This window comes from Monodon monoceros, unplaced genomic scaffold (assembly GCF_005190385.1).
Source record: "Monodon monoceros isolate NGI ecotype Baffin Bay Population unplaced genomic scaffold, NGI_Narwhal_1 Super_Scaffold_7, whole genome shotgun sequence".
Taxonomy (NCBI): domain Eukaryota; kingdom Metazoa; phylum Chordata; class Mammalia; order Artiodactyla; family Monodontidae; genus Monodon; species Monodon monoceros.
Window position 1 is genome coordinate 90,957,703 of NW_021703784.1, and position 16,540 is coordinate 90,974,242.

The 16,540-nt window shown below is 42.8% G+C and overlaps 1 protein-coding gene across 2 annotated transcripts in view; it reads left to right on the forward strand.

Moving 5' to 3' along the window:
* The first annotated feature begins 5,412 nt into the window (after window positions 1-5,412).
* Window positions 5,413-16,540, forward strand: part of API5 (apoptosis inhibitor 5) — a 36,996-nt gene continuing 25,868 nt past the window's right edge. The window contains exon 1 of one of the 2 annotated variants that reach the window (XM_029207125.1): window positions 5,413-5,654. In XM_029207125.1, coding sequence (XP_029062958.1) covers window positions 5,586-5,654 — 69 coding nt within the window. In that variant the 5' untranslated portion in view covers window positions 5,413-5,585. The remainder of the gene's footprint in view (window positions 5,655-16,540) is intronic. The other variant, XM_029207124.1, reaches the window with a different exon arrangement.

The window sequence follows — 16,540 nt, forward strand, 5'->3', positions numbered from 1 at the left end:
AGGCTCAAGAAATTCCACAGTCCACTCCCTTCTTCATCTTAAGTGCTGCCGGGTCTTGCTGGCGGCAGCTCACAAGCAGGCACATAGTCCAGGCAAGGTCACGAATCAGTTAGAGGTCTAATATTGCCTCTGAAGCCTAAACAAGACTACTTCCATTTCAATCCTCCTAACAGATGTGTAGCGTGGGTGGTGTTGATTTCAGTCTTGCTTCAGACCTCAAGCTCTTAGTAGGCATTTAGTTCTCCTTATAGTAGTGCCACCTCCAGAGGGAAGGGTCCTGGACTCAAGGGCCAGAGTTGTAGATTCTCATCCTGGCTCTAACAGTACCTCGCTTTGTGTCAATGTACTGAGGTCAAGATCAATTTTTCACTATTCACACGTTTTGCTAACATCCTGTTTCCCTCTCTTTTGGGGCACAAGGAAAGTTTGTACTTCTCTGCCACTTGTAGTTAAGTGTAGCCGTATAACTCGCTCTGGCCAATGAACTATGAGTAGAAGAGACCAGGTGGAAGTATGACCAGGTGCTCAACACTACTCCTCACTCTTCACGTTCACTTTTTTTTTTTTTTTTTTTTTGCGGTACGCGGGCCTCTCACCGTTGTGGCCTCTCCCGTTGCGGAGCACAGGCTCCGGACGCGCAGGCTCAGCGGCCATGGCTTACGGGCCCAGCCGCCCTGCGGCATGTGGGATCTTCCTGGACCGGGGCACGAACCCGTGTCCCCTGCATCGGCAGGCGGACTCTCAACCACTGCGCCACCAGGGAAGCCCTCACTCTTCACTTTTGACAGCACATGTAGATAAAAAGTGCAACCTGAGGCATCGCATGCAGGATGGCTGCCCTAAAAAGTCACCCAAGCCTACAAAAAACTTGGTATGGGCAAGAAATCAAGCTTTCTTGTTTTAAGCCACTGAGATTATGGAGATGTTTGTTACTGCAGCATAACAAAACCCAGCCTAACAAAACCAGATTTCTTAGAAATAGCACCGCATCTGTTTGGGTAAAGTACTCTGACATGCTCTCAGTGCAAAGAAGGAGCCTTTCTGACGCGCTCAAGCAACAAAAGATAAGCTAAACATCTATGTGTCCGATGGGGAAAGAAACTCCAGAGAGAGAGATACAGAAAAGAAAGGGAAGGGGGAACGCACAGGATGCTGGGGATGTGCATATGCTAATGTGACTCCTCCTCCTGCGTCCTCTACAAGTCTTCAGTAAAGTGGACTTCAAACGTTTAGGAATGCTTAGTGAGAACGGAATTGTTTTGATCATTTATGAATATGCTTTTGTTTCTTGTTCACTTGTTTGCTGTGGTTTTTGTGGCTTTTTAAAAATTTTGTTTGTTTCGGTGGAAGCTGGGTCTTAAGAGGCTGAATTGCAAGACACGGGTTGACACTGGGAGGAGTAGAGACAGCTCGTGCCACCGCAGGCAAGGATCGGGGGCGGGCAGAGAGCGCCATAAAGGAGAACCGCAAGCCCCTGGGAATTTGTAGGCCTCACCAGCCCCAGCCTTAGCCCCACTGCAACAGCAGCTGACACTTCCAAAGTAACCACCATATAGCACTTTACACAATGAGTGCGTTAAATCCTCATAATATTACCTTTAAATTCTGTACTCTTATTTTCATCTTACAGATGAATGAACTGAGGCATCGAGGAGTTAAGTTGACCATGCAAACAGCTCCCCCTTGTGGACCCCTCTTCCAATGACCGGTTCCCTCTCCTTCAGGTCTTAACGCAAATATTTTGTCCTCACAGAGACTCTCCCCAGGCACTGTTATCCACCTCTGTCATGCTAGGTCACAGCACCTATCACAATCCATGGCAAGTTGCTAATACTTTTAATTTTTGTATTGTTTTCCTCGGTTTATGTGATCGTCAGCTCCAGGACCACAGGAGCAGCGCTTGCCGTGTTTACTGTTTTATATCCCCCCCACCCCCAGTGCCTAGTGCAGCCATGAATGAACCAACATGTTGAGGAGCATGAACTGAGGTAACAGTGGTTGGATTTGTTAGGTGGGAAATCAGAACGCTTTCAGCCGCCAGTCACAAACGACCTGATTAAATGACATTAAAAAAATTAGGATGATTATTTTTTTTCTTTTCACATAGCAAAAAATTCAGTGTTTTATATAAACTAGAATTTGTATGTTTACCTATAAATAAGAAAAAAAATTCTTTTTCAGCAAACATACCAAAATGTTAACAGAGTTTGTCTCTCAGGGCAGGCTAGTAGGAGAATTTTATTTCCTTCTTTGTGCTTTTTTTTTGCAGTTCCCATTTTCTTCAGTGAACATCTATTACATTTGTAATAAAAAATAAACATAAAAACCATTGGTACTTTTTTTAAACATCTCTTTGCCTTTGAGGTTGTGAATGAATTCTGGGGTCATTCTCTTCCACTGCTTCTCCTTCTCTGGACAAAATTAAGCCAATACCAACTGTATCACTTTGCACACAGTAGTCATTTCTACCTGTTTTGATTAATGAATGGGGAACATGGAGGGAATAAAGAAGCACAGAATCTTTTCATTGTCCGTGAAGGGAAAGCTAATGGAGTGAAGACTTTTCTTCACGGGCTTCAGCTGGTTGCTGCAATGGAAGATGGTGGGAAAGATATATAAAGCTGTAGAGTCCAAGAGCTCAGGTTTTGAAGTCAGATGGATCTGGGTTCAAATCCCACTTCTGTTACCAATCTAGCTGAGCAACTCTGGGAAATTTATGTAACCTCCTGGCCTCTCTGATGTGACACAGAATTAAACCTTTTCTTCACAAGCCAGAAGGGAGAGAGGGAGATCCCACAAGGAAAAGCAGAGAGAAAGTGCTCAATATGCTAGCTTTCACTTTTGTGGCTGTCATTGCCATTATCGTCAGCCGTGACTGCTACATCATCTCAGCTGCTCTCTCCCTCCCTCCCTCCCTCCTGGGCTCTCCACCCACGGAAACCCTAAAGGGTTGGCAATCAATCCAAGCTGGGAAGGTGGGACCAGCTTCAGCCTCCACTGCACCTTTATCACTGTTATTCACAAACTCTTAAACGTCCTGATGATTAAGGGTGGACTGTATTTATGAAACATTTTTGCACTGTATAGAGTGCATACAAAGCTTTTTGCAGGAGGTGCCATACTTCAGATGAAACAGACTTTCTTTAGTTTAGAGAGGCATTCTCAATTATTTCTTTCAGTCTTACAAACTCCCTAGTTAGTTAAGAAATCTGGAGTCTCACTTCCTGCCCCAGATCACTTCCCCATTTTTAAAAAAATTTATTTATTTATTTATTTATGGCTGTGTTGGGTCTTCGTTTCTGTGCGAGGGCTTTCTCTAGATGTGGCAAGCAGGGGCCACTCTTCATCGCAGTGCGCGGGCCTCTCACTATCGCGGCCTCTCTTGTTGCGGAGCACAGGCTCCAGACGCACAGGCTCAGTAGCTGTGGCTCACGGGCCTAGTTGCTCCGCGGCATGTGGGATCCTCCCAGACCAGGGCTCGAACCCGTGTCCCCTGCATTAGCAGGCAGATTCTCAACCGCTGCACCACCAGGGAAGCCCCACTTCCCCATTTTTACACATACACCAAACACTTCATTGAATACCTAACTTAGCGGATGTGATCCAAATACACCTTTGTTATTTGTCTTTGCCTTTGTTATTTGTCTTTCACTATCTCTTTAAAATTTATTGAAGTAGAGGAATCTCATTCGGATCCTAGAGAGAAATTCTGGCAGATCCATAACTTTTCTGCTTGCTCTAAGTTAAAAAATAGTCCTCAATTCAGAAATTAAAATGTCCGTTCTCACATGTGAACCCAAACTCTAAACTTGAGTTACAATCATATCTTCTCTGCTCCATCTGGGACCTGCTTCCCACCCTGCCTTTCTGCTCTTTATTCCCCACCCCACCTGGTAAGCAGTTTCTAAGCCCTCCTGGGCATATGCTTTGAGAGGGGGATGTGAGAAGAGAGGATACGTTAGTACATGTGCAGTACTACATGCCTTCTCAGGTTGGTAGAGACTAGGTCTTTTCCATAGGCCACTCTGTGGGACCTTCAGAGGTGACCCCCAACTGTGACCCCCATGAGGTGCTCATGTGCTGCCCTCAAACGTCACGCAGTTTCTGTTGCCACTGATTCTTGTCGTGGGGGATTTCTCATGCTCAGACAGGTGCCCCCTGAAGCAGGACTCGGAATGGATCCAGAATCTCTCCCTCTCTCTCTCTTTTACAAGCCTATCTTTGGTACAAGGGAATCCCTCTGACCCCCTTGTTTCCAGGAAAAATCTGGGATGGCAGGTAGACCCCAACATGGCCACCTCCACTCTGCTGCCACAGGTAACTCAAGCTTTTTCAGGCATATGTCAGGCACCAGCCCTTCGTGTCTTCCAACTACAGGGATTACATTTCAGGCTCCTCAGTATGGTCCCAGGCTTGAGGGAACGAGGTCACAGTTGCCCCAAGCTGCTCACAAGCACAAGATCTCTCTCCAAAAACACCCTCACCAATCCCTCTCCTTCTACTACCTAATTTTTTTAATACCCTTAATCTAAACAAGCAGTACAAGACCCAAGGAACTGGTTTGTAACAATTGCCTGCATATATTCTGCACGAGTGAATATGGCTTTGAAATTTACCATCTATTACAGCTGATGTTTCAATCTTGACATTTCAATATGAACACACATGCACATAACTTTGTTTTGTACGCTTTGGGGTTTTTTTTATAATAAAAATGTAATCTTTTTATACCTGTTTTGCAACTTCCATTTTTTTCATCTAAACTTGTATCTTGCAGACTCTTATCAGTAAGTATATATGGTTTCAGTTATTTATTACCCTCTTGGTTATTAGACACAATCAGGTGGCCCAAACTCTACTCTGGCAGCAAGCAAAGATAAACTTTTCCAGTAGGGCAAATTTCACTCCTAGACCTGTTTAGCCTGGTGGACAGAAGTTTTTTTGTTTTTTGAGTTTTCCTGTTTTGTTTGGACGTTGAGTTTTGTTTGTTTGTTTGTTTAATGACAACTGAGTGATTTTTGCTCAAAAAACCCACAAAACCCAAAATAAAAAATAATAAAAGCAACACTGAACCAATTGCCACAGATTTGTGTTACCTTCCTTGAGTCAGTTGTAAATAGAGTTTATGATTTCCCATACAGCTTGCACTCTCACTCCTCATTCTGTTTTTCTCCCCATAAAATCACTTTTCTGGCCAATGTGAGGTCTTTTAAGGGCAGAAACGCAATTAGCTTTGTATTTTCCTCCAACCCGCACCAAGATCTCCTAGCCAGGCACAGTCCTTCCAAAAAAAAAAAAAAGGCATGAGCTAGTTCAATCGTCCTTGCCGCTTTTTGCACCTCCCACCGCTAGAGGGCAATAAAATAGCAGGTGGCGCATTAGCAGTCAATGAAGGCCGCTCCCGACGCGCACGTCTTTACGTGGACGTTGGGGGAGGAGCTGTCCCGTGCGCGGTGACTGGCGGCGGCACTGGCGGCAGCTGGAGCAGTAATAGTGCGGGTCGCAGGCTAGGAGAACTTCAGAGGCGGCGGAGGCACCAGCGACGACGAAGACAGCAGTAGCAGGCCCTGGGCTTGTCGTTCACCATGCCGACCGTAGAGGAGCTTTACCGCAACTATGGCATCTTAGCCGATGCCACGGAGCAAGTGGGCCAAGTGAGTTCCCTAGCGGCCTGCGGGGCCCGGCGCTCTGCGGCCTTTCGAAAGCGCTCCCCGGGCCGGCGGGGGCTACTGCTTCGCCCTCCCGCGGGCTCCCAGCCGCCCCGGCTGTTCCGTCGGGGTGGGCCCCTCGCCGGGAGTGCAGACTCGGGCTTCACCAGGGAGAGCGCGGTCCCCGGGTTCCAGGCTCTTCTGCCTTCCTTGATTAGCCTTTTCTCACCGTGGCGTTTCCCAACTCAGCCTCTTCAGCCCCCCCGTCCCCGCCCCGTTCAGTCTCTTTCCAAGCCTTGTCCTCCAGATTCCACTGAAGTTTTTCTCCTTTTCGGTGGCGCTCAGTCCCTTGGAAGATTAGATTGAGAGTCCTCGAGAGGTCAAAAATGTCTTTCTCGAGGCAAAAGTCTGCAATTAATTTACGAAGAGAATTTGGGAGACAGAAGTTTGTGAAATACAGAAAGGCCTTTTCGTCCAGACTTTAACGAGGGCTTATGATTTCATTATTCAGTACATTTTTTGAGCGCCTGTCATGGACCAGGCTCTGCGCCGGGCGCTGGAGGTACGAGACAGAAAAACACATGCGGTCCCAGAAAGCACCTTTAGTGAGGGAGACTAGTGATAAATAAGAAAGAGAGATGCTTCCCCCCCTTCCCCCAATGAAGAGTGTCGTGACGAAAATATAACAGGGCCGTAGCGGGGGTTGGGGGAGAGTGTAGTTTTAAATAGAGTTGTCTGGCAAGTGTTGAATTGGCTGTACGAGCCATTGCTTCTTTGTGAGTTTTCAAGTACTGGAGTCCTTTGAAGTTGAGGAGTTGACAAGTGGTTGTGTGTTTTCTTGGGAAAAGAACCAGGCTCTCCCCGCGGTAATCTTGACCATTGTTGTTGGAAATCCCATGCTGTATCTTTTCAGTGCCTAGAACGTCATGTGATTCTTCTGCTTACCCATCTCTTGGAGTAGTGAGTGGCAGATCCTAGAGTCTGATAACATGAGCAAAGCTGTGGCTTTACCTCTCCCATCCCCTTTTCCAGACATTCAGGTAGAACCTTTCTGAGCCGAACAAAAAAAATTTTTGATGTTGGCACCTTATTTTAGCTTAATCTAGAATTGTGAATATACCATTTTCAGGTATCAGTTGGTTTTCCTTCCCTGCACGTTTTCATTTCAGTAGGAAATTTTGACATCATCAATGAGAAATATATACTGACAGTCAGTCTGTTGTAGATGTATGTAGGGTGTGTGTGTTAAGTTGGCTGTGAAGGAGACATTTTCTGCCGATTAAGGCAAGGTGGGAAAAACTTATGGTCACTCAGTTTGAGTTTGTTGTCCTTGTTCCTATAGAGAACTAGTAGTGAAGACAGATTCATTCACTATGACTGAGTTGGGGGAGACTGTAGCCAATTGTTCTCCCTAAAATTGACTTTGTTGCACATCAGCAGAGGGGATGGAATAAAAGGTACAACAGTGATTCTCAAGTCAGTTTGTATATGGTGCTCTCCCAAAGAGGTGATTCAGGAATCTTCTAGGGAAACTTTGAAACTGTATGCAGAGTGCTGTCCCATAACCCCACCCTCATTGTTTGCTGGAGTAGGATAAAGGTTGACAGCCACCTACTTACAGTATGTTACAGTAAATAGAAGCCAAACGGGAGTTTTTATATTCTATGGACAGTTGCTCTCATTTCCCTCTTATATTGTCTTTAATTATAAATACCAGTTTAGATTCAGAGTTCTCTCTCAAGAGGTCAATAGTGTTTCTCAAGGCAAAAATCTGCTTTTAATTTAGGAAGAGTGCTTAGGAGACAGAATTTTGTGAAAAACAGGAGGGACCCTTTTATGCAGACTTTCATGAGGACCCACAATTTCATTTATTCAGTATATTTTCTTGAGTGCCTACCATGTACCAGACTGTGCTGGGCAGTAAAATTTTAGCACGGTTCCCTTAGGTGATGGGAGATCAGTACCTTCATGACACTGTAATGACAATTGTCAAGCAACTAAATAAGGAAAAAAAATCTTTGGGTGATGAAAGGTTGTGATTTGCTCAGCCTCAAACAGTGAATTCTGGGAGAACTGAAGCTAGACCAAACCGTAATGCCAACTAATTCTGCTCTATTGTGTAATACTTCTTTCCTTTTAGAGAAAATTCCTAAAACTGCTCACCCAAAAAGGTGTACTGAGCTTCAAGATACTGCATGTGAATTTAATTAACAAAAGCAAGAGCCAACTTAACGGAAGGGACACGATTCACGTTTTTTTAAGGAGAGAAAAAAATATTTACATTCATAGTGTAGCACACCCAGATTTTCATGTCACCTTGTAAGATTTACAGTCAAGACTTTAAATTTCCTGGCGGGTACCTATCTGGACACTTCTGAAACTATATTTGAGTTTCTTAGTCTAGAACTTACTTCTAACTTTATTTTGATTTTCACCCATTTTAAAAGAGATGAGTACCGCAGATGCTGCTCACAGAGCCACCACTGAAGGGAGTGCCCTCTCTGCTACTGTCAGTACTCCTTTTATTTTATTTTATTTTTTTAATTAGGAATATCTGCTTGCTTTTTTATATAGCCTATTGAAGAACATTTTTTTTACATTTTTATTGGAGTATAATTGCTTTAAAATGGTGTGTTAGTGTCTGCTTTATAACAGAGTGAATCAGTTATACATATGTTCCCATATCTCTTTCCTCTTGCGTCTCCCTCCCTCCCACCCTCCCTATCCCACCCCTCCAGGCAGTTACAAAGCACCGAGCTGATCTCCCTGTGCTAAGCGACTGCTTCCCACTAGCTATCTATTTTACGTTTGGTAATGTATATATGTCCATATATACACTACCACTCTCTCACTTTGTCCCAGCTTACCCTTCCCTCTCCCTGTGTCCTCAAGTCCATTCTCTACTACGTCTGTGTCTTTATTCACGTCTTGCCCCTAAGTTCTTCATGACCTTTTTCTTTCTTTTTAGATCCCATATATCTGTGTTAGCATACGGTATTTGTTTTTCTCTTTCTGACTTACTTCACTCTGTATGACAGACTCTAGGTCCATCCACCTCACTACAAATAACTCAATTTCATTTCTTTTTATGGCTGAGCAATATTCCATTGTATATATGTGCCACATCTTCTTCATCCATTCATCCGATGATGGACACTTAGGTTGTTTCCATGTGCTGGCTATTGTAAATAGAGCTGCAATGAACATTTTGGTACATGACGCTTTTTGAATTATGGTTTTCTCAGGGTATGTGCCCAGTAGTAGGATTGCTGGGTCATATGGTAGTTCTATTTGTAGTTTTTTAAGGAACCTCCATACTGTTCTCCATAGTGGCTGTATCAATTTTCTCAGGGTATATGCCCAGTAGTGGGATTGCTGGGTCGTATGGTAGTTCTGTTTGTAGTTTTTTAAGGAACCTCCATACTGTTCTCCATAGTGGCTGTATCAATTTACATTCCCACCAACAGTGCAAGAGTGTTCCCTTTTCTCCACACCCTCTCCAGAATTTATTGTTCGTAGATTTTTTGATGATGGCCATTCTGACTGGTGTGACATGATATCTCTTTGTAGTTTTGATTTGCATTTCTCTAATGATTAGTGATGTTGAGCATTCTTTCATGTGTTCGTTGGCAATCTGTATATCTTCTTTGGAGAAATGTCTATTTAGGTCTTCTGCCCATTTTTGGATTGGGTTGTTTGTTTTTTTAATGTTGAGCTGCATGACCTGCTTGTAAATTTTGGAGATTAATCCTTTGTCAGTTGCTTCCTTTGCAAATATTTTCTCCCATTCTGAGGGTTGTCTTTTCGTCTTGTTTATGTTTTCCTTTGCTGTGCAAAAGCTTTTAAGTTTCATTAGGTCCCATTTGTTTATTTTTGTTTTTATTTCCATTTCTCTAGGAGGTGGGTCAAAGAAGATCTTGCTGCGATTTATGTCATAGAGTGTTCTGCGTATGTTTTCCTCTAAGAGTTTTTTTTTTTTAATTTTATTTATTTATTTATTTATTTATGGCTGTGTTGGCTCTTCGTTTCTGTGTGAGGGCTTTCTCTAGCTGCGGCAAGTGGGGGCCACTCTTCATCGCGGTGCGCAGGCCTCTCACTATCGCAGCCTCTCTTGTTGCGGAGCACAGGCTCCAGACGTGCAGGCTCAGTAATTGTGGCTCACGGGGCTAGTTGCCCCGCGGCATGTGGGATCTTCCCAGACCAGGGCTCGAACCCGTGTCCCCTGCATTGGCAGGCAGATTCTCAACCACTGCGCCACCAGGGAAGCCCTCCTCTAAGAGTTTGATAGTGTCTGGCCTTACATTTCGGTCTTTAATCCATTTTGAGTTTATTTTTGAGTATGGTGTTAGGAAGTGTTCTAATTTCATATTTTTACACGTAGCTGTCCAGTTTTCCCAGCACCACTTATTGAAGAGGCTGTCTTTTCTCCACTGGATATTCTTGCCTCCTTTATCAAAGATAAGGCGAGCATATGTGTGTGGGTTTATCTCTGGGCTTTCTATCCTGTTCCGTTGATCTGTATATCTGTTTTTGTGCCAGTACCATACTGTCTTGATTACTGTAGCTTTGTAGTATAGTCTGAAGTCTGGGAGCATGATTCCTCCAGCTACGTTTTTCTTTCTCAAGATTGATTTGGCTACTCGGGGTCTTTGTGTTTCCATACAAATTCTGAGATTTTTTTGTTCTAGTTCTGTGAAAAATGCCAGTGGTAGTTTGATACGGATTGCATTGAATCTGTAGATTGCTTTGGGTAGTAGAGTCATTTTCACAATGTTGATTCTTCCAATCCAAGAACATGGTATATCTCTCCATCTATTTGTATCATCTTTAATTTCTTTCATCAGTATCTTATAATTTTTTTTTTTTTGCATACAGGTCTTTTGTCTCCTTAAGTAGGTTTATTCTAGATATTTTATTCTTTTTGTTGCAGTGGTAAATGGGAGTGTTTTCTTAATATCACTTTCAGATTTTTTCATCATTAGTGTATAGGAATGAAAGAGATTTCTGTGCATTAATTTTGTATTCTGCAACTTTACCAAATTCATTGATTAGATCTAGTAGTTTTCTGGTAGCATCTTTAGGATTCTCTAATGTATAGTATCATGTCATCTGCAAACAGTGACAGCTTTACTTCTTCTTTTCTGATTTGGATTCTTTTTATTTCTTTTTCTTCTCTGACTTCTGTGGCTAAAACTTCCAAAACTATGTTGAATAATAGTGGTGAGAGTGGGCAACCTTGTCTTGTTCCTGATCTTAGTGGAGATGGTTTCAGTTTTTCACCATTGAGGACGATGTTGGCTGTGGGTTTGTCATATATGGCCTTTATTATGTTGAGGTAAGTTCCCTCTATGCCTACTTTCTTGAGGGTTTTTATCATAAATGGGTGTTGAATTTTGTTGAAAGCTTTCTCTGCATCTATTGAGTTGATCATATGGTTTTTATTCTTCAGTTTGTTAATATGCTGTATCACATTGATTGATTTGCATATATTGAAGAATCCTTGCATTCCTGGGATAAACCCCACTTGATCATGGTGTATGAACCTTGTAATGTGCTGTTGGATTCTGTTTGCCAGTATTTTGTTGATCATTTTTGCATCTATGTTCATCCGTGATATTGGTCTGTAGTTTGCTTTCTTCATGTCACCTTTGTCTGGTTTTGGTATCAGGGTGACAGTGGCCTCGTAGAGTGAGTTTGGGAGTGTTCCTCCCTCTGCTATATTTTGGAAGTGTTTGAGAAGGATAGGTGTTAGCTCTTCTCTAAATGTTTGATAGAATTTGCCTGTGAAGCCATCTGGTCCTGGGCTTTTGTTTGTTGTAAGATTTTTAATCACAGTTGCAATTTTAGTGCTTGTGATTGGTCTGTTCATATTTTCTATTTCTTCCTGGTTCAGTCTCGGAAGGTTGTGCATTTCTAAGAATTTGTCCATTTCATCCAGGTTGTCCATTTTGTTGGCATATAGTTGCTTGTAGTAATCTCTCATGATCCTTTGTATTTCTGCAGTGTCAGTTGTTACTTCTCCTTTTTCATTTGTAATTCTGTTGACTTGAGTCTTCTCCCTTTTTTTCTTGATGAGTCTGGCTAACGGTTTATCAATTTTGTTTATCTTCTCAAAGAACCAGCTTTTAGTTTTATTGATGTTTGCTGTCGTTTCCTTCATTTCTTTTTCATTTATTTCTGATCTGATCTTTATGATTTCTTTTCTTCTGGTAACTTTGGGGCTTTTTTGTTCTTTCTTTACTTGCTTTAGGTGTAAGGTTAAGTTCTTTATTTGAGATGTTTGTTGTTTCTTGAGGTAGGATTGTATTGCTCTAAACTTCCCTTCTAGAACTGATTTTGCTGCATCCCATGGGTTTTGGGTCATCGTGTTTTCATTGTCATTTGTTTCTAGGTATTTTTTATTTCCTCTTTGATTTCTTCAATGGTCTCTTGGTTATTAACTAGTGTATTGTTTAGCCTCCATTTGTTTGTATTTTTTTACAGATTTTTTCCTGTAATTTGTATCTAGTCTCATAGTGTTGTGGTCGGAAAAGATACTTCATACAATTTCAATTTTCTTAAATTTACCAAGGCTTGATTTGTGACCCAAGATATGATCTATCCCGGAGAATGTTCCATGAGCCCTTGAGAAGAAAGTGTATTCTGTTCCTTTTGGATAGAATGTCCTATAAATATCAATTAAGTCCATCTTGTTTAATGTATCATTTGAAGCTTGTGTTTCCTTATTTATTTTCATTTTGGGTCTGTCCATTGTTGAAAGTGGGGTGTAAAAGTCCCCTACTATTGTTGTGTTACTGTCGATTTCCCCTTTTATGGCTGTTAGTATTTGCCTTATGTATTGAGGTGCTCCTGTGTTGGGTGCATAAATATTTACAACTGTTATATCTTCTTCTTGGATTGATCCTTTGATCATTATATAGTGTCCTTCTTTGTCTCTTGTAATAGTCTTTGTTTTAAAGTCTTTTTTGTCTGATATGAGAATTGCTTCTCCAGCTTTCTTTTGATTTCCATTTGCATGGAATATCTTTTTCCATCCCCTGACTTTCAGCCTGTGTGTGTCCCTAGGTCTGAAGTGGGTCTCTTGTAGTCAGCATATAGACAGGTCTTGTTTTTGTATCCTTTCAGGCAGTCTGTATCTTTTGGTTGGAGCATTTAATCCATTTACATTTAAGGTAATTATCAATATGTATGTGCCTATTACCATATTCTTAATTGTTTTGGGTTTGTTATTGTAAGTCTTTTCCTTCTCTTGTGTTTCTTGCCTAGAGAAATTCCTTTAGCATTTGTTGTAGAGCTGGTTTGGTGGTGCCGAATTCTCTTAGCTTTTGGTTGTCTGTAGAAGTTTTAATTTCTCCGTCAAATCTGAATGAGATCCTTGCTGGGTAGAGTAATCTTGGTTGTAGGTTTTTCCCCTTCATCACTTTAAATATGTCCTGCCACTTCCTTCTGGCTTGGAGAGTTTATGCTGAAAGATCAGCTGTTAACCTTATGGGGTTCCCTTGTATGTTATTTGTTGTTTTTCTCTTGCTGCTTTTAATATGCTTTCTTTGTATTTAATTTTTGATGGTTTGATTAGTATGTGTCTTGGCGTGTTTCTCCTTGGATTTATCCTGTATAGGACTCTCTGTGCTTCCTGGACTTGATTAACTATTTCCTTTCCTATATTAGGGAAGTTTTCAACTATAATCTCTTCAAATATTTTCTCAGTTTCTTTGCTCTTCTTCTTCTGGGACCCCTATAATTCGAATGTTGGTGTGTTTAATGTTCTCCCAGAGTTCTCTGAGACTGTCCTCAATTCTTTTCATTTTTTTTTTTTCTTTATTCTGCTCTGCAGTAGTTATTTCCACTATTTTATCTTCCAGGTCACTTATCCGTTCTTCTGCCTCAGTTATTCTGCTATTGATCCCTTCTAGAGCATTTTTAATTTCATTTATTGTGTTGTTCATCACTGTTTGTTTGCTCTTTAGTTCTTCTAGTTCCCTGTTAAACATTTCTTGTATTTTCCCCATTCTATTTCCAAGATTTTGGATCACCTTTACTGTCATTATTCTGAATCCTTTTTCAGGCATACTGTCTATTTCCTCTTCATTTGTTTGTTCTGGTGGGTTTTTTCCTTGCTCCTTCATCTGCTGTGTGTTTCTCTCTCTTCTCATTTTGCTTAACTTTCTGTGTTTGGGGGTCTCCTTTGCACAGACTGCAGGTTCATAGTTCCCGTTGTTTTTGGTGTCTGCCCCCAGTGGCTAAGGTTGGTTCAGTGGGTTGTGTGTGCTTTCTGGTGGAGGGGATTCGTGCCTGTGTTCTGGTGCATGAGGCTGGATCTTGTCTTTCTGGTGGGCAGGTCCACGTCTGGTGTGTGTTTTGGGTTGTCTGTGGCCTTATTATTTTAGGCAGCCTCTCTGCTAATGGATGAGGTTGTGTTCCTGTCTTGCTAGTTGTTTGGCATAGCGTGTCCAGCACTGGAGCTTTCTGGTCGTTGAGTGGAGCTGGGTCTTGGCATTGAGATGGAGATCTCTGGGAGATTTTCGCTGTTTGATATTACGTGGAGCTGGGGGTCTCTTGTGGACCAATGTCCTAAACTTGGCTGTCCCACCTCAGAGGCACAGCCCTAACACCTGGCTGGAACACCAAGAGCCTGTCATCCACACGGCTCAGAATAAAAGGGAGAAAAAAGAAAGAAAGAAAGAAGATAAGATAAAATAAAATAAAGTTATTAAAATAATTATTAAAAAAGATTTTTTAAGTAATTAAAAAAAAAGAAAGAAAGAAGAGAGCAACCAAGCCAAAAAACAAATTCAGCAATGATAAGCACTAAAAAGTATACTAAAAAAAAGCACAAAAAATGGACAGACAGAACCCTAGGATAAATGGTAAAAGCAAAGCTATACAGACAAAATCACACACAGAAGCATACACATACACAGTCACAAAAAAAGAAAAAGGGAAAAAAATATATATATTGTTGCTCCCAAAGTCCACTTCCTCAATTTGGGATGATTCGTTGTCTATTCAGGTACTCCACAGATGCAGGGTACATCAAGTTGACTGTGGAAATTTAATCCGCTGCTCCTGAGGCTGCTGGGAGACATTTCTCTTTCTCTTCTTTGTTTTCACAGCTCCTGGGGCTCAGCTTTGAATTTGCCCCGCCTCTGCATGTAGGTCGCCGGAGGGCGTCTGTTCTTCACTCAGACAGGACGGGGTTAAAGAAGCAGCTGATTCGGGGGCTCTGGGTCACTCAGGCCGGGGGGGAGGGAGGGGTACGGAGTTCAGGGTGAGCCTGCGGCGGCAGAGGCCAGTGTGTTGCATCAGCCTTAGGTTCGCCATGTGTTCTCCCAGCGAAGTTGTCCCTGGATCACGGGACCCCTGGCAGTGGCGGGCTGCACAGGCTCCCGGAAGGGGGGTGTGGATAGTGACCTGTGCTCACACACAGGCTTCTTGGTGGCAGGAGCAGCAGCCTTAGCGTCTCATGCCCGTCTCTGGGGTCCACGCTGTTAGCCGTGGCTCGCGCGCCCATCTCTGGAGCTCCATTCAGCTGTGCTCTTAATCCCCTCACCTCATGCACCAGGAAACAAAGAGGCAAGAAAAAGTCTCTTGCCTCTTCGGAAGGTCCAGACTTTTCCCCGGACTGCCTCCCAGCTAGCCGTGGTGCATTAGCCCCCTTCAGGCTGTGATCACGCCGCCAGCCCCAGTCCTCTCCCTGCATCCGACCGAAGCCCGAGCCTCAGCTCGCAGCCGCGCCCACCCCGGTGGGTGAGCAGACAAGCCTCTTGGGCTGGTGAGTACTGGTCGGCACTGATCCTCTGTGCGGGAATCTCTCTGCTTTGCCCTCCACACCCCTGTGGCTGCGCTCTCCTCCGCGGCTCTGAAGCTCCCCCACTCCGCCACCCGCAGTCTCTGACCGCGAAGGGGCTCCTAGTGTGTGGAAACCTTTCCTCCGTCACAGCTCCCTCCCACTGGTGCAGGTCCCGTCCCTATTCTTTTGGGTCTGTTTTTCCTTTTTCCTTTTGCGCTACCCAGGTACATGGGGAGTTTCTTGCCTTTTGGAGGTCTGAGGTCTTCTGCCAGCATTCAGTAGGTGTTCTGTAGGAGTTGTTCCACATGTAGATGTATTTCTGATGTATTTATGGGGAGGAAGGTGATCTCCACGTCTTACTCTTCTGCCATCTTGAAGCTCCTCCTTCCTCTTGTGTTCTCTTATACAGGAGTATATTGGCTCCTAAGTGTGGAAGAGTGTAAGCTTTACTGACTTATATTTCATGAAATAGCATTCTTTTGGTACTTTTTTTTGGTATGCTTAAGCTAAAATCACAGACCAACCAAGTTCATAATCACTCAAAAATAATGTAGAAGTGTTAACAGTTTAAGACTTACATTAAATTCAAACTAAGTTTATTAATTGAGTCTGAGGAAGGAAGTAGTATAGCTTAGCTTATCCATTTTCTTTTTATGTCATACTTGAGAAATTTGTTGAAACTACATCCTGTCTTCTCTTTCTTCTCATCCTCTCTTCTTCTGCTTTATTTCATGAAGGCTGCATCCTGGACCCAAATGTCGCTTACCCAGCACGTCAGTGACCACTTATGCATATCAGTTGTGATTTGACAATCATAATTGCAAGGTTTTTCTTTTAGAATGTGTCTGCTGAATGTGGATCAAATTGTAACTGACTTTTTTACTTGAAAATATCTTAGAGATTGCTCTAGAGTTTTCTCCTTTAATTAGAAATTAAAATCACACATAAATACACAGCTTTAGAAATCCATTAAAAGCATTTACAATTAAAGCTTCTTGGGCTTCCCTGGTGGCACAGTGGTTGAGAGTCTGCCTGCTGATGCAGGCGATATGGGCTCGTGCCCCGGTCTGGGAAGATCCCATGTGGTGCAGAGCGCCTGGGC